At 42.9% G+C, this 24,462-nt stretch overlaps 1 protein-coding gene across 15 annotated transcripts in view; it reads left to right on the top strand.

The window, feature by feature from the left end:
- LOC117354441 overlaps window positions 1–24,462 on the top strand; it is a 238,688-nt gene that overhangs the window by 47,155 nt on the left and 167,071 nt on the right. For all 15 annotated transcript variants that reach the window (XM_033932006.1, XM_033932001.1, XM_033931998.1 and 12 more), the window contains 6 exons: window positions 3,514–3,633; window positions 7,005–7,124; window positions 12,388–12,507; window positions 18,281–18,373; window positions 20,154–20,261; window positions 22,239–22,365. In XM_033932006.1, the coding sequence (XP_033787897.1) occupies window positions 3,514–3,633; window positions 7,005–7,124; window positions 12,388–12,507; window positions 18,281–18,373; window positions 20,154–20,261; window positions 22,239–22,365 (688 nt within the window). The remainder of the gene's footprint in view (window positions 1–3,513; window positions 3,634–7,004; window positions 7,125–12,387; window positions 12,508–18,280; window positions 18,374–20,153; window positions 20,262–22,238; window positions 22,366–24,462) is intronic.

Here is a 24,462-nt window from a genome sequence, read left to right as displayed (position 1 = left end):
CCATTCACAAGCCTTTTCTGATGAAAATAAAGCTGTTCCACCATATTTCATTTCTCCAGTATTCTCCAATGTTCCAACAAGCATATATTGATTCTTAGACAAAGCTGTTATAATGCCTTCTCACTCCAATTCAGACTGTGGGATAATACAGATTTTAGTAAACGGAAGTGCAATATGGATTCACTTATGTTTAATGTATAATATAGTGTTAAGATTTGTGTTATTTAATAAAAATACAGTATATTTAAATAAAAAACCTGCCGTTATATGTATTAAATGCTTTTTGAGATAGGTAATTTGATTAATTGTACCGCGCTTTGTAGTGCTGGTACATATCCATTGCGTATAGTCTGAAAACCCTCTAAATTGGTTACAATTTCCCCTCCATCCACCCTTTCCAAACAGTATCAGCCTCCTTCCCTTCCTCACTCTTCTTCCCGCATCCCCTCCGTTAGTCCCTCAAGACTTACCTTAGAGTCCCTGGTGGTCTACTGGCTAGTTGGAGGCAGGAGTGATCCCCTGTCGCTCCTGCCTATGCTCTTTCTGCTATCAAATCCCCACGTACAGGGGTATTACAGTAGTCTACCTTTGAAAGAACCAGAATCTGAACAACTGTCTTAAAATCACTTCCAGTTAACATAGGCTTTAGCTTCTGTGTATATTCTGCATGGTCACCCAGTACCAGCAGTTTTGAAAGCTCATTCTGCTTCTTGGGTAGAGCTCTCTAGTTCTTCCTCATGAAATTTACAATGAAGTAACTGGAAATCTATGCATTCTTTTATTCGTCTTACAGATTGGATTGTCAGTTTTGGAAGTGATAATGGCCCTTGTGGCCAAATTGTTAACGGCAGGAATTTCAACGTCCCACCTTCAGTAAATACTGCTTTGGTACATCCCAAGCATCTGGACTGGACTTGGTGGGACAATAAGGAAGTGAAATTTTAGTTTTTACCTGCCAATTTTCTTTTTTGAGTCCCTCCAGATTAGTCCGGATTCGGAACACACCTGTGACTCTTGCTATCATTTGGTTTTCTGTTTCCTGAAGTATGAAGATTTTGATTTGGGCTACTTTGTTATTCCTGTTGGATCTTTAGTGGTTCTCTGTTGAGTGGTTTATTAGTTCCTAGGGGAGATTTTTCCTTTGTGCTTCTGTTTTGTTAAATATTGACTGGTCAGAGGGTTGCGCAGTGTTCTTAATTGATGACATTACAGCTCAACTATTCTCTGTTCTCACCTGTTGGCAGAACATTATGAACCCAAGCATCTGGACTGGTCTCAAAAGACTCAAAGAAAAAAAAGTAACAGTAAGAACTAATTTATCCTTTGTCAAGGATGTGCATATTAAACATTTGATAATAATTAAAGTGCTAAGCACAGTGGTAGAGAATGACATGGTGGCTGATACTTGCGGGGAGCCATGGGTAACTATTCGAAACAGAAAGCGAAAAATAGTAGTTGCCACGGGGATGGGGACAAGGCCATTCACCGCCCTGTGGAGCGGTGAATGGTCTTGTCTCCGCAGTGAAGGGAACACGTGCGGTCACGGATCGTGCGGTCCAGGAGCCCCCTCCCGCCCGATCGCCGCATCCTGCCATCTCCCTCATGTGGCAAATTTAATTGTTCTTCTCCCAGCGGCACGCTTTTAACAAGTCGCGTGCGGGTGCGGCTGCTTCAGTTGAATCTTCTCCTCTGACGCAACCGGAAACAGGAAGTTGCGTCAGAGGAGAAAACTCAACTGAAGCAGCCGTGCGCATGCGACTTGTTGAAAGTGTGCCGCTGGGAGAAGAACAATTAAATTTGCCACATAAGGTGAGGGGAAGAGAGGGAGGGATGGAGATGGTGTGATGCGGCGATCGGGCAGGAGGGGGCTGCTGGACCGCTCGATCCGTGAAGGGAAGGAGTGAAAGGGAAAGAGATGCTGGGCCAAGTGGATGAAGAGGGAGACAAATATTGAACCCATAGCAGGAAAGAGAAAAGGGAGGACAGGCAGGTAATCCAGATGCTGGAAGCGGAGGGAGAAAGAGGGAAAGAAGCTATATGGGGTTGGAGAGGAGAGAGGCATCTTGGTGTGGAAGAGGAAGAGAGGGGAAATCAGGACTTAGGAAGGTAACAGAAACAGAGGGGAAATTATGTGCATGGGGCATAGGGACAGAAACATAAAGGGGAGATACATGGGGATGGTATATGGACACGGGGGGGGGGAAATGGCCGGACACAGGAGGGAGTATACAGATACAGAGGGGAGATATTAGAAATGGGGAAAATAAGAACACAGAAGGGAGATGGTTTGTGTGGATGGGATCAGATGGTTTGCGGAGATGGAGACTGAGCTCATGGGGATGGGATGGGGACCGGGATGAGCTCATGGGGACGAGACGGAGACGGGGGACAGATTTTTTTCCTCGTGTCATTCTCTACACAAATGTTAACTTGTGGAAACCAGAAAAGCCTTGACGTTGAAACTCTGGCTCAGAAATTGCCTAATTGTTTAAGTCCTAACCCTACCAACTAGTAATCCACAATAATTTGTTGGACATTCCCCCTGTAGTCCTCTACCCTCTCTACCTCATCATCCCTTTGTATTTCCCTAGATAAGCAGCATATATTGAGTCATCATTTTTGTCCAGTATGTCTGTCATCATTGTAAGCTCTTTTGAGCAGGGAGCGTCTCTTGCATGTTTAATATGCAGCGCTGCATTTGTCTAGTAGCACTATAAAAATAATAAGTAGCGAAGGATGTTAATGGTTGAATTAGCCAATGAAAAAACATTTCTTATGTGTTGTGGGACTGATTTGAGCTCACTCGTTTCCCAAAAAGTCATTTTGAGCAGGATAGTCACTGCTACGGCTTTTCAGTGTTCCAGTTGGGTAGTAGCCCTTATCCACATTCCTCTTCCTTCTCTCTATCCTTTTCTCCTTAAATAAAATGGAAAGATGGGCTCAGGAAACAATCAAGACATTCCATGTGAAGGACAAAAATGATTGGATTTGTAAGTTTCTCAGGAGTGGTTCATGTATAAATTTGTTTATGAGAGGAGTATGAGGTACGGCCAAGAGATGTCCTTACCAAGCTATTTCTTGTGGCATTACTCTTTAAAAGAGACTTTAGAGTCTATGGAGAGTTGATGTTCCAGATGCTGGCTTTACTCAAAGTTCAACTTAATAAGCCACATAAAAATATCTGGGAACTATGGACCCAACACGGTCCGTGTTTCGACAATACAGTCTTCTTCAGGGGTCTCTAGAGGTCCTAAGACGAAAACTCATGGATTTAAAACAAATTCAGAAAAAACTCTGTACTGAGGAGAAGTTCTCAGGAGGTTTTAGAAGTGTTCCCTTCCCACAGATAGCACCTAACCCCTCCATCTGCAGATCCATCCCGATTCATTTATACCCTTCAAAGGAAGGGATCTGTAACACAGGATAGGAGAATTTAATTGTAATAAGAACGTCATGAGGAATTCTCATCCCTGCATCTCTTAAGTGAATATCCTTTCCTTCATGCTCTTACAGACCATCCTGAATTTCCTGGAACATCATAATTTATCAGCCAAAGAGACCATCTGTGTTCCTCCCATGTATGAGTGTGCATCAGAGACTGCCTGTCACAGTCTCCAGCCATCATTGATTCAGGTGAGTACAAATTCTGATAACTCCATCTTTGTACATTTTCTATTTCTATGTCGGTACAGTGATATTATTACATTTAAGAACATAAGAATTGCCGCTGCTGGGTCAGACCAGTGGTCCATCGTGTCCAGCAATCCGCTCACGCAGCGGCCCCCAGGTCAAAGACCAGTGCTCTAAATGAGTCTAGCCTCACCTGCGTACGTTCCAGTTTAGCAGGAACTTGTCCAACTTTGTCTACCAAAACAAGAATTTTAGTTGGTCTCCAGTGTTTGTCTCCAGGCTTTCTTGAATTTTGATTGTTCCTCTGTTTTATATCCCCTTCTAACCTTTAGTCAAGTCTTTGTGGTGATGGACCATGGCCAGGGGCCACGCACCAGACCTGCTTCTCTGCAGCCATTCCATTATCGGTTGGTGTACCTCGGCTCTGTCCTGGGACATCTTCTTTTCTCCATCTACACTTCTTCCCTTGATGCTCTAATCTCCTCCCATGGCTTCCAGTATCACCTCTCTGCTGACGACTCACAAATCTATCTCTCTGTACCTGAAATTTCTATGGAAATCCAGGCCCGAGTCTCAGTCTGCCTGTCTATCATTGCTACCTGGAAGTCTTGCCGCCATCTAAAATCAAACATGACCAAGACTGAAGTCCTCATCTTTACTCCTAAACCCTTCTCCCCCTTCCTCCGTTCTCTATTTCTCCCTGTCGCGTTGGCTCGCAACCTCAGGGTCATTTTTGACTCTTATCTTTCCCTCTCTCTGCATATCCAAAAAACAGTCAAATCCTGTTGTTTCTTTCTCTACAATGTCGCTAAAATTTGGCCTTTCCTCTCTGAATATGCTGCCAAGACGCTCACCCATGCTCTCTTTGCCTTTCGCCTGGACTACTGCAACTTCTTGCAGGTCTTCCACTAAGTCATCTCTCTCCCCTTCAGTCTGTGCAGAATTCTGCTGCACCTCTCGAATTCCACCAGGGTTGTTATGCTCTCCTCAAGTTGCTTCACTGGCTTCCCATCTGTTTCCACATTCAGTTCAAACTCCTCTTATTGACTTACAAATGTATTCACTCTGCAGCTCCTCAGTATCTTTCCTCTCTTATCACTCCTTACAGGGCATCCTGAGAACTCCGTTCGTCGGCCAAGTCTCTCTTGGCAGTACCCTTCTCTAGGACCAACTTCTACCTTGCTGCACCATTTGCCTTGAACAACCTGCCTGACTGAGCATGGCAGGCTCCATCTCTGAAGATATTCAAATCTGGCTGAAAGCCCACTTTTTTGAAGCTGCATTAGGTCCTAACCCAAACAACTTGTAAAGCATCCATTTCTGCTGGTCATTTCCTCCATAGTCTCCCCCCCACCCTACCTGCCTCATCATTCTCCTTCAATTCCCTACCTGTGCAATGTAGATAGATTCACCCTTTTTGCCCTGTGTGTCTGTCATAATTAGATTGCAAGCTCTATCAGGCAGGGACTGTGTCTGAAAAGCTTTCTTTTGTGCGTTTTTCATGCGGATGTATTTATATTCGAGAATGGCCAAACAAGATAGATGTACTAAGGACCAAAATGTCTAAATAGGTCATTTACTGACAAAATGAATCTTTAATGTAAACCACTTGCATCCCAGTACTGACTAAATGTATCTTTATTGTAAACCGTTTCTATCCCATGTACTGTCAAATGTATCTTTATTGTAAACTGCTTCGAACTTCACGGTATAGCGGTATATAAGAAATAAATTATTATTATTATTTATTATTATTTTGGGAAAAAAAAAAGATGTCTTGTTGTTTTGAGTGGATATTTTCTCTTCTGGATCTCTAGACGTCTTTCCTAAAATGTCCAAACTCAGACTTAGATGTCCTGCCAAAAATGCCCCTCTTTGTATCCATCATTCTGTTTTGGAAAGGAATATATGAAAATATTATCCAAACGTAGTTTAAATCTAAAGAGACACTCAAATGTTTAAAAACTTGCCGAATAAAAAGCTGTGAACCAACTACAAAAGGTGAAAAGGGAGGCTATTTAGGGGGTGTAGTTATGACCGTGGACTACCGTTAAGACGTGTTAGTTCACTATTAATGTGTGCTATTTTAACACATGTCCTAGTGTCCCATTTCAAATATGCATTAAGATCTAGTTATTAATAATTAGGATTAACAGTAAAATAACAACATTTTTTTTCAAGAAATTCCTGCAAACGACCTAATACCACTTGCTCCTTCCCACTTCCCAATACCTTCCCAATTCCCCAAAGCAACCTCATCTACCTTTTATCTCCTCTAGAAATTACCAGATATCTTCCCGTAAAACGTTTTTTGTAATTCTTTTGTAATTCGCCTTGAACCACAAGGCAATGGCGGAAAAGAAATCTCTAATGTAATGTAATTTATGTTTATTTAAGATGTGAAATACATAGAAACATAGAAGATGACGGCAGATAAGGGCCATAGCCCATCAGGTCTGCCCACTCTACTGACCCACCCCCAAGTCTACTATCCTAGGGATCCCACTCCTGGTGACAGGTTCCCTTGGCTTAACCCTCTAAGGCAGGAGTGTCCAATGTCGGTCCTCGAGGGCCGCAATCCAGTCGGGTTTTCAGGATTTCCCCAATGAATATGCATGAGATCTATTAGCATACAATGAAAGCAGTGCATGCAAATAGACCTCATGTATATTCATTGGGGAAATCCTGAAAATCCGACTGGACTGCGGCCCTCGAGGACCGACATTGGACACCCCTGCTCTAAGGGATCCCACATGGGCATTCCATTTGCTCTTAAATTCTTGCACACTGTTTGCCTCGATCACCTGCACCGGGAGCTCGTTCCAAGGATCAACCACTCTCTCAGTGAAGAAATATTTCCTGGTGTCACCATGAAATTTCCCGCCCCACTCCTGCATTTTACTGGCCTAAGCGGTTTACAATGTATCAAACTAAAATGAAATTAGGTACTTGAGGAAAAACTACCCTATCTGTCCCGAAGGCTAAAGTACCTGATTAAAATAAAAATATGTAAATACATTTCCAAGATCCATTTCTTAACAGTAGCACACATACTCTCCCCTTAACAGGCCTAAACTAAAAATATAAATTTTCCTGATAGCCGCTAAATATCATTGCTATTTGGGTAATTTGAATGTCCACTTGCACTCTGCCCCAAACCCAGCCCTTTACTATACAGATAGTATCGAGCTAACCTGACACTAGCCCTATAAGGGCCAAAAAAATGCATGGATAGGCCAGTTATACATTCACAGGCTGCTTGTGAATATATACCTGGTTTTAAAGGTTTGGTTGTATGTTTTTAAGATGATAGCTTATCCATATCTTTGTGGCATAACTTCAAATGTGACATCGTTGGCTTTGTGTACTTACAGTATGTTGAGAATCTTCTGGAACAGTACAAGAAGCCTAAAACTGAAGCTGGAGAGAGGTTTTGCACATCTCAATGTTCATCTCATTCTATCTGTGGAACTTCACAGTCCATGATAAATCAGGTATAAAGGCATTTTCCTTCCAGGGTTGGCTTAAATCTTTGTTCCCTCCTTTGAGCTCTTGGGTAAATCTTGTTAGTTATACACTTCAGCCGTTCATTTCCCATACTAGGGAAGATGCAGAGGGGATACAGAGCCTACCACATGTTTGATATGTGGTATTTGCAGATCTGAACATGTTACACCAAGTCTGAGAAAACTCCACTGGTTATCTGTCAAATTTTGTATTGTTTTTAAGGATCCGGCATTAACTTTTAAAGTCATTTGTTATAAGATCCCTTGGTATCTAACACAATTGATGAGGCTTTTTCAGCTGTCTTCTAGATCATTAAGATTGGAGAGAAAGTTATGACTATTAACAGATGGATTAGCGAATGTACATTATGCTAATATGAGAACATGTTTAATATCAGTTGAAGGTGCTTTATTAAGGAACAATCTAACAGGAAAGCAGAGGTTGCTTTCTGATATTCAAAAATTTAAGAAAACAACTTTGTTTGTGGAGGCATTCTCTTGATTGACCTAGGGTCTTGATTGAAGAGGCAAAAACTCATAGCAATTTTTTTAGGAATATCAAAAGCAGAAAACCTGTGAGAGAATCTGTGGGACCGTTGGATGACCAAGGAGCGAAAGGGGTGCTCAGGGAAGATAAGGCCATAGTGGAAAGACTGAATGAATTCTTTCCTTCGGTCTTTACAGAAGAAGATGTAAGAGATCTACTTGAACAGGAAATGGTTTTCAAGGGTGATGATGTGGAGGAACTGAAAGAAATCTCAGTGAATCTGGAAGATGTACTGAGCCAAATCGACAAGTTAAAAGGTGATAAATCGCCAGGACTGGATGGTATACATCCCAGGGTACTAAAAGAACTCAAACATGAAATTGCTGACTTGCTGTTAGTGAACTGTAACCTGTCGCTAAAATCGTCTGTAGTACCTGAAAATTGGAGGGTGGCCAATGTTATGCCGATTTTTTAAAAGGGCTCCAGGGGAGATCTGGGAAATTACAGACTGGTAAGCCTCACTTCGGTGCCGGGCAAACTGGTAGAAACGATTATAAAAAATAAAATTGTGGAACACGTAGACAAACATGATTTAATGAGACAGAGTTAGCATGGGTTCAGCCAAAGGAGATCTTGCCTCACAAATTTACTTGACTTCTTTGAAGGTGTGACTAAACATGTGGATAAAGGTGAGCCGGTTGATATAGTGTATCTAGATTTTCAGAAAGCTTTTGATAAAGTTCCTCATGAGAGGCTCCTGAGAAAATTAAAGAGTCATGGGATAGGTGGCAAAGTTCAGTTGTGGTTAAGGAATTGGTTATCGGATAGAAAACAGAGGGTAGGATTAAATGATCATTTTTCTCAATGGAGGAGAGTAAACAGTGGAGTGCCGCAGGGGTCTTTATTGGGACCAGTGCTATTTAACTTATTTATAAATGATCTCGAAATTGGAGCGAGTGAGGTGATTAAATTTGCAGATGACATTAAACTGTTCTGACGTCAGAGGAGGGGCGGGATCACGGCAGAGGGATGACAACTCAGGAGGCCTATGGCAACCTGCAAGGATCGCTGAAGTATCCACGATCCTTTCTGCAGGTTGCTTTCTACAGGAATCAGGTATAGGGAGGCAAAAGCCTTGGGGTCGGGCCATGAGAAGGGAAGTTACTGGGCCATGACTCCAAGGCTGGGAGCACCCCCCTCATGGCTTGCACCCGGGGCGGACCGCCCCCCCCCTTGGTAAGCCAGTTTGCGGGTTTCATGCTTTCCATATAGGATTCCTGCATGTTTATCCTACGCAATTTTGAATTACGTTACCATTTTTATCTCTACCGCCTCCCATGGGAGGGCATTCCAGGAATCTACATGTTCTCCATGAAAAAGTTCTTCTTTACATTATTCCCAAGTCGGTCCCCCTTGTCATATTCCCACTATGAGGTTCTATGAATAAAGTTTATTTCTCACCAGAATGGGTCTCCCAGGTGCTCCTGTACCTGAGTCTGGACATAGAGTTCAAACCCGTTCTCTTTGACTGATATGGGATCGTTTGTTAGCTGAGACTGGTCACCTGTTTCTACCAGCAGTGTATTCTCTATAAGGTTTTCCAGCTTAAAATAAATAACCTTTATAATCCAACAAAGAGATAAGTCAAGACAGCAGTGGCTTTTCTCCTTGCACTGCTTAGCCAGTTTAATTATCGGCAACTCGCAATCAATGTGCTTTTAAACCAGCAGAAATAAACTGTATAACCCAAAAAGAAAAGGTAAGTTGGTTCAGCGGTAACTTTGCAGAACACTTACACTTCCTTCTTCGGCATTTCTCTTCTTGGTTGTTGAGCAACATTACCTTCCATGTCCTCAACTTCATTCCAAGAGTCCCTGCCCCTGGGAAGTTTTGCCCCTTGGAAGACTTTACTGCCCCTGATAAACTTTAGCAATCCTTGCCGAGCTTCAGCTGCCCCTGGGAAGCTTTTCCCCTTGCACTGAATAGATTTATGGTGAGATTGTCAGATTGCAGTGTGTAATCCTAGATTTCTCGAGACCTCTCTTAGCAATTCTGAAAAAGCCATGTTTTCAGATCTTTTGGGAACCTAATAATGAGTTTGATGGTAGTTTTGGATCTCTATGGGGAGTGTTTGGAATGAGATAAAAAGGCTGCTTTGCTGACCTCATTGGAATAACTACAAGACGGCATTGTATCTTCCAAAACAGACAATATTTGTTTATTGGTAGTATAAAAAGTTACAATATTACAGCAGCCAAGGCATAGCACAAAAATATATATAAAGTATTGTCAGTTCAGAATATACAATGGAGAGAAGAATTTGCACTCATATGCTTAGCAGGGGGCTAGCAGTTCCCCGTAGCATAAGTAAGAGAATCTTTCTCTGGCTTTTCTTAGACTGCACGTGTTTTTTATACAGAGAAATTCTTCCTTTGTTCCAAAAAAGGCCATCCCCCGAATTCTAGTTATGTACTTCCCTATTGGTACATAAAAATAATGTACAGCTAACTCTTCCCTATCGTCCACGCCTCTCTCTCACCTCCACACCCCCCCCCCCCCGGTAAAAGGGGGGCCTTTCAGAAACAGAGAACTGTTGCTGAACTCTCATCTTTCAGCACGGAGACTTGCATCTATTAATTAGAGGTTTTACAATTCTATGCATATTCGAGTTGGTGTCCTTGTAAGATGAAAAGTTGGCAACGAGATGGCCTTTCCACAATCCATTGTCTGGTTCCCATAGCTTGGTTCAGAGACAGAGAGTCCATGGTTTGGTACCAAGATCTTTCATCTTGTTACACCCACATGAGCAGAGCTCTTTGCTCATTATTTCCAGGGTGCCTGGCATATGAAATCATACAGCACTGATAACAGTTCAGCAGAGCCTTGGAGGGAAATCCTCCCAGCAGGGAATGGTAACAAAAACATCATTGCTGGCATTGCAAAGACTGCAGCTGTAGCAAGGTACACAGGCTGGGCCTGGCTATGGGAAAATATATCTATAGTTTCCAGCATACACAAGTGAAAATCTAGGTCTGTAGAGTCCAGTAGAATCATCCAGATGTCCAGGATATACATGTCAGTAAGTTGGGGAGAAAAGGAGTGTCTGAAAGCATGGAGAGGGAAGAGAGTACTTAGAAGCAGGCAGAGGTCCCTGACTGGAGGAGAGGACCTGGAGAAGGCAGGAGACTAAACTAAACTAAAATTTAAGTTTATAGACCGGGTCATCTCCCCCCCCAAAAAAGGAGCTCGACTCGGTTAAAGAATGATAGTAATAAAGAGATAAAGTGAAGAACAAGAGGGAATAGGGAAAAGCCCAAGATCAAAGAGATGACATGAGAAAAATTAAGAGGAGTGGGTCGTAAAATATTTTGAAAATAATGATGTTTTCAGTGTTGAAAAGAATTTCGGGGAAAGCAAAGAATATCAACATTTAAAACAAACAAAGGCATAAGAGAGGGGATTGAGCTTTGAGGAGACTTCAGTAGTTGGAACCTAAGAACAGTACCAGACAGAGCTTTGGATTCTTGTCCAGAAATAGATAAGAAGTAGAAGAAAAAAAACAACAAATTTTTAGATTGAATAAGGTTGGGCAGAATACACTTCTCCCTCATCATTCGCGGGGGATACGGGCAGAGCCGGACCGTGAATGCCGAAAAACCGCGATTATCCGGCTCTGACCACCCCCACCTCCCTGCCGCCTTCCCGGCCTTACCTGGTGGTCTAGAGGGCTTTCGGGGCAGGAGCGATATTCCTACGCTTCTGCCCCGTGCAGATCGCCATCAGGAAATGGCTGTAGGGAGTTCCCGACGTAGTCTCGAGAGACTACGGGAACTCCCAGCAGCCATTTCCTCATGGCGATCTGCACGGGGCAAGAGCGTAGGAAGATCGCTCCTGCCCCGAAAGCCCTCTAGACCACCAGATAAGGCCGGGAAGGCGGCAGGGAGAAAAAAAAGATGGATTTTTTTTACATTAAGACTGTTTTTTTTATTTTCCCCCTCCCCAGAAAAAATCGCGATTATATGAAACCGCGAGTGCAGGAACCGTGAATGGGGAGGGGGAAGTGTAAATGGACCATTCGGGTCTTTATCTAAACTAAACTAAAGCTTAACTTTGTATACCGAGTCATCATTCTGAGAAGGCTCAACCCAGTTTACAGCAATTAAATAAACAGGGAATGATTTACAAATGATAAATAGAAGATAATAGCAAAATTTCAAAAGAATTAATTTTCAAAATGTTTGGCAAATAGAGTAGTTTTTAAAGATTTTACGGAAAAATTGAAACGTACTGGAACTCCTTAAAAAAAAGGGGAGATCATTCCAGAGTTGAGAGAATTTAAAGACCAAAGATTGACTGAAAATCTTGACTCCTTTAATCTCTTTTTTTAGAAGGAAGGGAGAGTTTAAATTGGATACCTCTCACAAAGGAGAATCGGTAAACATTCCAAAATAAAGGAATAAGAGGATTAAAGATACCATGTAGAATTTTAAAAGAAATACAAGCGCATTTAAATTGAATTCTAAAATAAACCGGGAGCCAATAAAAACTGTGAAGTAAAGGGGTCACATGGTCAAATTTACATTTTCCAAAGGTCAACTTCGCAGCAGTATTCTGAATTAATTGTAATCTATGAAGACAAATTTTTGTAATGCCGAGGTAGATAGCGTTACAGTAATCAAAACGAGATAATATAATTGATTGAACTACTATGTTACTAAGAGGTGATCGTGCTTTGCTTCACTTCCAGTTCTGCTTGGCTTTTAGATTGTTCTCAATTTCCTGGAGCAAGAAAAGACGTCATCCAAAGAAACCTCATCCAGCCCGTGCACAGTGCAGTGTACATCGCAGACCAGGTCCAACAGTCCCCAGCCAACAGTCAAACAGGTAAGGCGCCATTACCTAGGATATATGGGGAAACAGCTGTTGATATTCTATTTAATAATGAAAAAAGTGCAACCTGGACTGGAGGAGCGAGGGAGTCCAGAGGAACATCTGTTCTAATCTCTTGCCCAATTTATTAATATCTTGTTAACTGAGTCGAGCCCTCCTGTTGGGATGAATCGGTATATAAAATCAAAGATTAGATTAGATCCGAAGGCACCTTGTTTTTTTTTCTTTAGTTGTGAATCAATTGCCAAATATCAGGAAGCGTTTCTAAAGTTTATTCAGCTCCGAAAACAAGTATTTCGGCTGTGAATTAATTGCAACCTGCCAGGAAGGCTTGTTAAATACTGGTTTTGCTTTTTTAAACTTCTTCATGCCAAGTTCATTAGACCTTTAACGCCTGAAGCAGGCAGCTGCCAAAACATAGCCATGTTGAGCCTTGTAGTTTTAATAAAATACTTTGGTCTAATTGGTACCTTTTGGTTATTCTTTTATTTGGAGGGAAGAAGGGACTTGATTTTTAAATTCATATTGGGGGAGGAGGTGGGAGGGATGCCACTAGACACCAGGGAAATTCTTTTCTTTTTTTTAATATTGTGGGAAAGGGGGATGAGTTTGTATTTATGAGGGAATGCCAGAGGCTCATTTATTTAAAATTTTGGTGGGGAGAGATGAGGAAATACTGACCATGGTAGATTTCTGCCGTTTAGCCCCTGTGGTAAATATTGGCACACAGTCCTTCACTGCTGCAGGCTAGCTAATAGACTCTTTCAGTGCAATGGGCAGATCATTCTGGAACACTTGGGTTCTGTATTTCGCCCCACTTCGGCCCTCGAGAAACAGTTCTGATGCCAGCTGTATCTCCAAGGATAGTAGGGAGCTTGTCAGCTAATGGGAGGTCTGGGAAAAGATCACATCAGACTGCTAGGTATTAGAAATTATTCAGGAGGGGTACAAGCTCGAATTATTTCATCCCCTTCCAGACTTCTTTCTGGATCCTCCAGCGGGGAAGCCAGAGAAGGCAGTCCGAGTCCCAGCCACAGTAAAGAGGCTATTAGATCTAGCAGCCATAAAAGACAACCTGGATGAAGATTTGGGTTCAAGCAGATTGTGAGCTTGCCGATGCCGGGTTTTGCAACCAGGCCCCCTCGACCAATGCTCACCCAACGCCGAACTCGTCGTGCCTTCAAAAGATGTTGAAGGTCCTGCTGGTTCTCATCAAAATAGAAAAGATAAACGTCAGGAACAATAAAGATTTAACTGAACTTGTGTCCAACTTTATTTCTAGAGTAGCAACTGCTACACTTTTAGTCTTTAAATTTCAAACAAATACAAAGAAAATCCGGGCTTGCAAAACATAGCCCACACACCTTTCTGGCAGGTAAGTTTAGACTGATACTATCGTAGCCTTGCCCTCACAGTCTCACAGTCCCAAAAGGGCACAAAGTAATACGGCTACCGGAACACCCAGTGTTTCTGTTGGTTATTCCCCAGGTCTTTCAAATGTAATGTAATGTAATTTATTTCTTATATACCGCTACATCCGTTAGGTTCTAAGCGGTTTACAGAAAATATACATTAAGATTAGAAATAAGAAAGGTACTTGAAAAATTCCCTTACTGTCCCTAACAAACAGTTGGTGGGGGAGGGGAGTAGCTGAATCCACTTTAGCAAAAAAGCTTGCCAAAAAAAATTGGCCCCACAATCCCTCCTCACTACTTCCTTTTCCATACATTCATTCACCAAAATAGGCAAAAAAAAACAACAAAAGGAGAAAATGTACAAAAATTCAACACTTTCCTCTCTGTCACCAGCTTAAGGTACAGCTGCAGCAGTTATCTCAGCACTGCTCATGCTGTCAGCACTTAACTGGTGCTTCCAAACAAACTCAGAGAAAACAAGATTCCAAAAGCAAACAATCATCAAGGTAATTCAACTTAGCTTTGGTCCATCTGTGTTTCATCTGGTTCTTGTGTAGTATCCATAGGTTCCACGGCTTCCTGGCAAGCTGGCTGGTTCACCCCAGGGACAGTGGTAACCTCTGCCATTTCAATGTCCTTATTCAGTGGACAGTCAGGAGCCCAGTCCCTTGAGACTGCTTCCTGGGCTGACCCAGGGAAGACTAATCTGTTCTTCCTAAGCACAGCCTCTAATGCTCTGAGTTGTCCACGCCCTGACCTGAAAGAGGGAGGGCCAACCTGCTGCTTCTGCCGGCCTCTCAGTTTAGTTTTAATTGGCCCCAGCAGAGGCTCATTAGTTGCTCTCTGAGACTGATTCTTAGGCTGTCCTTTTGGATAAGTCCCCTCCCTCTGTCCCACTCCTCTTCTACTCCCTGGGATTCTGTAGACTGATGTTTCCAAGGAAACTCAAACCCTGTTTGTCTATCAGAGTTCAACCTGCTGCAGTGATCAGCCCTTTTCAAGGAAAGGGAAGGATTTGGAGGAGATTTAACTGTCACAAGCCTAGCCTTAAGGCTAGGGCTGTGACAAGATACACCATATGAGGGGCCGCTGAAAAGTTTTCAGCCCAACCAACAAAGTTGGAGCAGTCTCCATTGAGAGCTATTCGCTTAGTCCAGTGATTTTCTACTTTTTTTTGTTCCGTTGGAAAAATACAGAACAAAAAAAGTGGAAAATCACCGGACTAAGTGTATAACCCTCAAAGGAGACTGCTCCAACTTTGTTGGTTGGGCTGAGTACTTTTCAGCGGCCCCTCATATATGTTATCATACCCAAATGAGACTCAGATTAGAGGCTGATCCTGGATCTGAAATCGATCAGTGTAGTTCTCAAGATACCGTATTTCTGCATGGAAATGGTAAAGTCGGTCATTGCCTTCATGGCGCTGGGTAAATTTCATGCCTCGCTGGACTTGATGGAGATCGATCTGCATATCCCTATTTTCCAGGATCACAAGAAGTTGTTGAGATTTCACGTTCTGAAGGGCTACTTTCAGTTCTTGGTTCTTCTGTTTGGACTGGCCACAGCGCCACACATCAACCATTTGGAGCTGAGAGCCATCTGCTACTGTGGGAGCTCAGAAGCTTACTCCAGGACAATGCAGTATGAGTTCTCTCAGACAATGCAACTGCACTAGCCGATTTCAATCAGCAGGGAGGTACCAAAGGTGCTTCTCTACAGCTGGAGGCCCAAATGCTGTTCCAGTGGGCAGAGACCCACCTGCTGGCCCGCTCGATGGCACATGTAGTGGGATAGACAGTGTGCAAGCGGATTTCCTCAGCCAGAAGACCCTGGATCCCGGAGAATGGGCTCTTTCTCAGGAAGCATTCGACAGCAATGGGAGTCATGGGGGCTAGAGAATGACACGGTGAAAAATTCATCACTGTTTCCGTCCCCACGGATAACCGCGGGAAACCATCTTCATGTCATTTTTAAGGAGAGAGGAAAGAATCAGAGTATAATTGGGCACAACCACTGACCCGCAAGCTTTGCTTTGAAGAATGCTGGTGTAGAAGGACCGAGGTTGAAATAGACACTAGAAAATGACATCGGATTATTTCCCGCGGTTAACCGCGGGGACGGGAACGGTGATGAATTTTGTCACCGTGACATTCTCTAGTGGGGGCGCTCGACATTTGACCTCATGGCTTCAGTGACCAAAAAGGAAACGACTCTGTTTTTCAGTCAAATGTACAAGCCTGGAAGCGCTGATCTGGATACTCTGATGCAGCTGTGGCCACAGAAAAGGCTTCTATATGGGTTCCCGCCATGGCCCATGATAGGCAGAGTCCTACACAGAATAATGCATCCAGGGCTGGTAGTTCTTCTCGCACCGGACTGACTGAGGAGTCCCTGGTATGCAGATCTGGTCTGTCTAAAGAGGGATCAGGGTCTTAGACTATCATCTGAGGTTACTCTTACAGGGCCCAATTGCCCTGAAGGATTCAAAGCGCTTTCGTCTTAAAGCATGGCTCTTGAGTGCGCATATAGCACACAGCTATTAGTACTTAGGCTCAGTTGGCAAAAGAGAAAGGAGGGCTATGGTGGGTTCAGAAAAGAGGGGAGAAAAAGGAAGTATGAGCTCTTTTGTTGGGGGGAGGATACAAAGCAGTGGCAGAGGGACACCATGGGAGGGAAGGGGAGGAATGCTGGACACTACAGGGGAAGGAAGGAAGGCTAGAATATAAACAGAAATGCAATTTTTGATGGCTTTTTTGACCAAAGAAGTATTGATTTATATTTGAGTTAATACAATATGTATTGAGAAAGTAAGTAAGTTGGGGCATCTCCAGAAGGAATCTATACTGTGTATATAAAATTGGATGGATGGATAGATGTTCCAGCATAACTACGAAACACATGGACAGATTTCAACCAAACTTGGTATACATATCAATTACTATCTGGGAAAAAATACTGTTGGGGGGTGGGGTGGGAAAGGGGGTATAAAGAATCATTGACCTCATGGCTTCAGTGTAAAGAATGTAAAGAATTGTGTAAATAATCATTGAAAAAGACAGATACAGTCAAACCTCGGTTTGCGAGTGTTTTGCAAGATGAACAAAACATTCCCGCAAATTGTGCCTCGCAAACCGAGCGTTGATGCGATTTGCGAGTGCCCCCCCCCGCGATCCGGCATCCCCCCACCACTCGCATCGCACCCCCTGCGATCTGGCATCCCCCACTGAGCACCCAAACAGCATCCCTTACCCCGATTTGGCACCAGCACCAACGCACAGGACATGCCGGTGCCGGTGCCCGAAGATCCTCCCTCTGGGCTGGGCTGGGCTGGGCTGGGCCTTGAGCATTTGCGCATGCTCAAGGCCTTCTGGTATCGCTCTCTCTGAGAATCTCAGAGAGAGCGAGATCAGAAGGCTTTGAGCATGCGCAAATGCTCAAGGCCCAGTCCAGCCCAGCCCAGAGGGAGGATCTTCGGGCACCGGCATGTCCTGTGCGTTGGTGCTGGTGCCGGTGCCAAATCAGGGTAAGGGGTGCTCGGCGAGGGGGAGGGGGGAAGGCCACGCGAGTGGGGGGAAATGTCGGATCGCGGGGGGGAGGGGCGTTCACTGGCGGGGGTGTGTGATACCGGTTCTTGGGGGGGTATGGAGCAGCGCCGGTGGCCTCGAGGGGGGGGAACAAATCAAGCGAGTTTCCATTCATTCCTATGGGGAAACGCGCTTTGATATACGAGCAATTTGGTTTAAGAGCATACTTCTGGAACAAATTATGCTCGTAAACCAAGGTTCCACTGTATTGCTTTGACCGATGGTGTGAAGCTTGGGGAATGATGTCACACAGTCAGAATGCTGTCACAGTCAACAGTATATAAGCAAGTGCAGCTGTGGTGTGGTGTGGTGAAGCCTAAAACAGAGAGTCAAAACTGAAAATTTGCGTGATGTTAATCCTCAAGTGAATGTTCCTCAAGATAATTTATATCCGGGCAATGCCGCGTGATCAGCTAGTGTTGTATAATAAGATCAAATACTTAAAATTTTGCTAACTGAAAAAAATTAGAAGACATTGCGAAGAATACAGAACACAAATGATATGATCCAAACTTTGTGATAAAATGATCCACTCTATATGCAATATTAGGGAAAAAAATCATAGTGAGGGGGCATCGTGACAGTTTATTTTTTTGTTTTAGCTGCTGGACCCTATATCTATAGGGGAAAAAAAGCTGTGTTAATAGGAACATTATATAAAGTAGGCTTTGCTCCTGCTGCCTTTTCTGCCTACTCTAAGCATCGTATTGTTCTTGTGCCTTCATCCCTTAAACTCCCGTTTTAAAACTCTGAATTTTGTGGTTTCAGATTGTCCTTATCTTTCTGGGACAGCAGCATGAAACAGCTGCTCAGTGCACATTGCAGAATGTAGACCTTTGCCCTACGTCGCCAGGATATCAGGTGTGAACTATTTCAGCATGCTTTAACGTGCACTGGAATTAACTATGTCTGTGGTTAACCTGCTCAGCCTTGGTGCCTAGTTACATATCAACAAAAATGAAGAAAAACAAAATATTTGTCCAAAAAACAAAAATGTCATAGAACAGAGGACAAAAAGAGGTTCCAAGTAACCAATGAACTACCAGAGCTTATGTTTCCCAAGGCTTCAATTTATTCAAAACATTCTTTGCCCTTTTCTGGGATAAACAATCAATTCATAATTGTCTAGTAAGGTGCTTTCCTTTTTTGGGCACTTTTTGCACTTTAAAGCACTTTGTTCTTGAAAATCCATCTTTTGCACAGCACAAATCACTTTACTAGACAATTATGAATTGATGGTTTATCCCAGAAAAGGGCAAAGAATGTTATGAATAAATTGAAGCCTTGGTCTGGTAGTTCATTGTTTACTTGGAACCTCTTTTTGTTCTCTGTTCTATGGCCTAGTTACATATCACCAGCCCTTAGAACTGTCACTTTGGGTCCTCCTTCTATAAATGGCACCTAACTCGTAGGCACCCGTTAGGTGCTTTTTATAGAATTGTGCCTAGTGGTCTTAAGCATTGGTAGGCGTTGATTCCTTAGGCACACTGCTATTTAGGCCAGGATTTTCTTGGCTTAAATGAATACGCCTAAGTCAAACCACACCCAAAAGAGACCTGGGAGTGATGGTAGACACAACATTGAAGGCGTCGGCGCAGTGCGCCACAGCCTCAAAGAAAGCGAACAGAATGTTGGGTATCATTAAGAAAGATATCACGACCAGGATGAAGGAAGTCATCCTGCCACTGTATCGTGCAATGGTGCGCCCACACCTGGAGTACTGTGTCCAGTACTGGTCGCCGTACCTCAAGAAGGACATGGCGGTACTTGAGAGAGTCCAGAGAAGAGCAACTAAGCTAATAAAGGGTATGGGGGACCTCTCAAATACTGACAGACTGAAAAAGCTGGGGCTTTTCTCCCTGGAAAAGCGGAGACTTAGAGGAGACATGATAGAAACCTTCAAGATCATGAAGGGCATAGAAAGAGTGGACAGGGACAGATTTTTTTAAATTATGGGGAACCACAAGTACAAGGGGGCACTCAGAGAAATTGAAAGGGGGAAGGTTTAGAACAAACGCCAGGAAGTTCTTTTTCACCCAGAGGGTGGTGGATACATGGAACGCGCTACCGGAGGATGTGATAAGCAGAAGCACGCTACAGGGCTTCAACGAAGGTCTGGACAGGTACCTGGAGGACAAAGGGATTGAGGGGTACAGATAAGAGTAGAGGTAAGGTTATAGGGATAGGATTAGAGGTAAATTGTAAAATTAGTCAGAGACCACTGTTCAGGCAGTGGGCCTGATGGGCCTCCGTGGGAGCGGACCGCTGGGCGAGATGGACCTCTGGTCTGCCTCAGCGGAGGCAACTTCTTATGTTCTTAAAATCCACCCCTAGCCATGCCTACTTGCTGGCAGGCGCCTACTGAGTTAAGATACCTACCAGCGAGTTATTTTTATAAATGGATTTTATTTATTTTTTAATGGTGCTTTCAATTATCAGTGCCGATGAAGCCAATTAAGAAAATTTAAGTTGGGTGCCTGTTTCAGCTAGGTGTTCCAATTTAGGTGCTTAATTTTAGGCGTCTTTTATAGAATCGGGGCCTTCCTGTATACACCTGAGTTACCTTTAACCCTGTATAGACTTTAACCTGGTTTTAAAAAAAAAAAAAAAAAATTTTTTTAAACTTTTGCTATGATTGCAGCACACTGGAAGTCTCTACAGAAAGCACAAGAAACTGCAGGGGGAGATGTCAGGCAACCCCTGTGGAGCTGGGTGTCTGTCGCACAGTCCCCAGACCTCATCCAGGCAGGTAAGTCATTGACTTTTGTGGCAAATCTTTACCTAGTTAGGTTACTTTGGAGCGCACCTGCTTGACAGTGTTATAGAAAGAAGAAAGTAAGCATTTCATTAACATTTGCATAAAGCGGGATACAAATAAATGAAAATATAAACATTCCTATAGGATTAATTAATATATTGAAAAAAATTTATGAAAGCAGAGAATCTTGTGGAACTCCATAGACCATTATATTACAGTATATGTCTAGACCGCAAAAGCCTTCCAGACTGTACAACAGGGGTTCCCAAAAGGTCGATCGCGATTGACCAGTAGATCGCAAAGGCAACGCGAGTCGTGATAAATTTGCGTTGCCTTTGCTTTCTGTTCTCCCTGCTTCCCTGACACCAGACCTGGTGCATACAAGCACAGGGCCTTTTTGAACAATAGTGTTTTTATTTCTTTACGGAAATCTTTTATGTCTGTTGTTTTGATCAGTAATTCTAAGATGTCAGAGTCGATTTTAGCTGCCTGTGTCCCTAGAAGGTTGTCGTAAAGTTTCTTACGACGAGTTCCGTTGAGAGGTGGGAAGGTGAAGATGTTCTGCGTTCTCCTTCTTCTGGGTGAGAGGTAGTAGTAAAAGCGGTTCACTCTAACCTCCTCCCAACGAGTTCCCAATCAACACCTTCAGAAATACCCACCTATAGTATCTCCTTGTCTGTGATTTAGAATGTACTGTAACTCTTCTACACTACACCTGATTTAACTTGATTCAATCGATATATATTATCTCCTGTGATATGTATTATCTTCTGTGACATGTATTATCCTCTGTGTTATGTACCATTCTGTTAAATTGTTGTATCATAATTCTTTACTGTTCCTGTAATCTACTCTTATCCTGTAATGTAACTCTACTGGAATTGCCCAGACATCTTCTATATTGTAATCCGCCTAGAACCGCAAGGCACAGGCGGAATAGAAATCCCTAATGTAATGTAATGTAATGTAATTTTGCTTTATCAAGGATCCCCCAGTGCCACTATTGTCATCCGACTCACTCTAACTTTCAAGTTAACTCCCAGTCACGTTGAAATATGATGAATTCAAGTTAAGTATGAAATTCATCGGAAGATTAATTATTAGAATTATTTATAAAACTTCTAAAATATATTAAATTATTTAAAAAACAAAATTAAAAAAACAAGTTTAAAATGAATTGAGACCAGTGAGGAGAACTATACACCAATATTCCTGCCGGATATAATTTTTATTATCAAGAGCGGAGGAGGTGTTTCTGAGGCCTTTTTTTCTATAAATTAATAATTTATAATTGTCTTAAAGATAAAATTTAAAGTTGGCACATAATTGAAATATAATGTACACTCAGGTTTATAGATAAGACATTCGGAGTTTATTCGAGTGTTCATTCATTTGTGGGAAAAAGTAGGCCATTTTGAGTTCGAATTGCTACCTCTAGTAAAGCCATGCCACCTTGGATCCTGTAATGCGCTGGATTCCAAGAACTGTACTATCCTCTGTTTTGGCAATGCTTCCATTCATTTTCTCACCACAGAGATCAGACTAACGAGGGTTGTGAGGACTTAACGCATCCAAGACTCTTTGGTTTCTTATTCCTAATCACTTTCTGAATATTTCTGTAATTGTATAGGGTATGTTGGATAGATCAGTGAAACAAAATTCCTATTTTTATGTATAAAGAGGTGTGTTCTTTAGACAATAGAATTTGAAAAACCAGACAAAGGTGTGAAGATTTTCACAAGGCATTGTAGCTACTTTTATAAATGATTTCTGTTTTACAGTTTTTCAGATGAGGAAATGCTCATCTGAAGTCCAACTACATTCTCATTGTTTGTACCAATTGTACGTTTAGAATGTAAGAGTAGAAGAGGAGTCGGGCACGTCATCCACTCCTCCATTTGATTGACGGGGAATGCATTCTGCTTTCAATTTCATAATGTTTTCACTCTGTCCCATTCTGTCTTCCAGGAGCCAGTAACGTTTGACGATATTGCAGTCTACTTCTCCGAGGAAGAGTGGGATATCTTAGAAGGCTGGCAGAAGGAGATCTACAAGGATGTGATGAGGGAAAATTATGGCATGTTGGCCTCACTAGGTATAGTACCTGGTCTGGTTGTTACAAAGATGAGCTGGGAATGACACTGGTAGAGTTCGTAAAGAACTGTGCTATTGAGAAACTTGAATAGGGAGAGTTATTTAAATATATAGGACTGAATATTGACTGGTTACGTATTAATTTTTTGCTTTTGTTTTTATGTCTTCTTTCCTTCTTTTCTATGTTTTTCTTTATAAATTTGTGGGTTCCATTTCCTTCTTTCTGATTGTGTGGGGGTTTGTTTGTTTTTTAATATATATTCCGTTTTTATTGAAAATTTTTTCATAGTACAAATTCACACACCAAACAGTACAACAGAACAAAAAGCAACAGTTTGTCCTTCATGGAGACCTAACAGACCCAAACCACCCCTGCCCAAAAGACCCACCCATCCCAAACCCCCCACCACCACTCCCCACCCCAGCACTGCGTTTTTAAAAAAAAATTTAGTAAACTACTTAGTAACACCTAATATGCATGCAGTAGTATATACAGCCATTGCAACAATAATAATAATTTCTTCACCTATGGAGACCTTCTTTTGCGCCTGTATCAGTTTGTTTTTCCTGAAGCCACATGTCACACAGCATGTTTGGGGGGAGGATAGGAGCCACTGGCTTAGCCCCCTCTGGTATGGGGTCCCAGATGGCTCAAGTTCCAGGTCAAAAAGCCTGACTGAAGCTGGGAAATGGTGAAAATGCATCCTTGGCGAACTGCAGCCATTCATCTGCTGTTTAAACCCCAGAGTGGGACACAGGAGCACCTGCAAGCGCCCTCTGGACATCCTGGGCCTGCTTTTGTTCCAGAATTTAAGTGTGATGTACAAAGCATACTTAAATTAAAGTGGTTGAAGCGACTCCTCGAGGGTTGTGGAAATAGTTGTTCCAGAGGTTCCTCCCTCTAAGGGCGTGTTTTCCCCCACAGTAGTCAGAAGAGGACTAGGATGAAGCGAATTCTGGATCATTAGTACTAGGGAACTTGGCTTCATGCTGGGTAGAGTCAGGTCCTGGCCAGGTGGCAGCCCTGGATCTCGGTGAAGACCCAACTGTGCGCAGGCTGTTTAAGCCCACAGCGCTTTTGGAGATTATTACCGAGTCTCTCCAAGAATTAAAGATAGAGCCTTCATAGGCCTCTACAGTCCATTCAAGATAATGAAGGGAATAGACTTAGCAGATAAAGACAGGTTGCTCACCCTCTCCAAGGTAGAGAGAACGAGAGAGCACTCTCTAAAGTTAAAAGGGGATAGATTCCGTACAAACATAACTTCCTTAAGTTTGTACGGAATCTATAGAGAGTACCCTCTTGTTCTCTCTACCTTGAAGAGGATGAACAACTTGTCTTTATCTACTAAGAGGAGGTCTCCATAGGTGAAGAAATTATTATTATTATTGTTGCAATGGCTGGAACGCTCTTCCGGAGGCTGTTATAGGGGAAAACACTCTCCAGGGATTCAAGACAAAGTTAGACAAGTTCCTGCTGAACCAGAACATACACAGGGCACTGGTTTTTGACCTAAGGGCCACCGCGGGAGTGGACTGTTGGGCATGAGGGACCACTGGTCTGACCAAGCAGCGACAATTCTTATGTTTTATGAGCAACACCAGAGCTCAGACCACATGCTTTCCTGCCCATCTGGATGTTACTAAGATGTTGACAGACCATTGGGTGGTCCCGGGAAGCCCCCTTTAGGTGGCAAAGGCCATGGCAAAGCTTTACCCGATGGATGCTGAATTTCATTAGCTGTTTATTCTGCCCAAGGTGGATTCCTTGGTGGCACAGGCTACCAAGCATACCTCCCTTCTTAGTGAAGGGAGGAGTGGTGTTGAAGGATACACAGAACCGCAGTCTGGAATGTGTCCTCAAGAGGCAATTTGAGGTCATGGTGTTAGGGTTGAAAGCATCGGCAGTGGCATAGTTCGCTTTGCCATTCAAGGTTACGTTGTGCTCCAGGAGTGGATGCTAACGCAGATCCCCCAGTTTCTTATGTCGGGAGTGGATTATGCTGCAGATGCTCTCTTCAATCTCTTCAGGGTCCTGAGCAAGGTTTCTGCATATGCTCTCTCTATCCGTAGAATATTTTGGATCAGACATCGGGCA

Source organism: Geotrypetes seraphini, chromosome 2 (genome assembly GCF_902459505.1).
Source record: "Geotrypetes seraphini chromosome 2, aGeoSer1.1, whole genome shotgun sequence".
NCBI classification, from domain to species: domain Eukaryota; kingdom Metazoa; phylum Chordata; class Amphibia; order Gymnophiona; family Dermophiidae; genus Geotrypetes; species Geotrypetes seraphini.
This window is presented reverse-complemented; position numbering and strand designations above follow the sequence as displayed.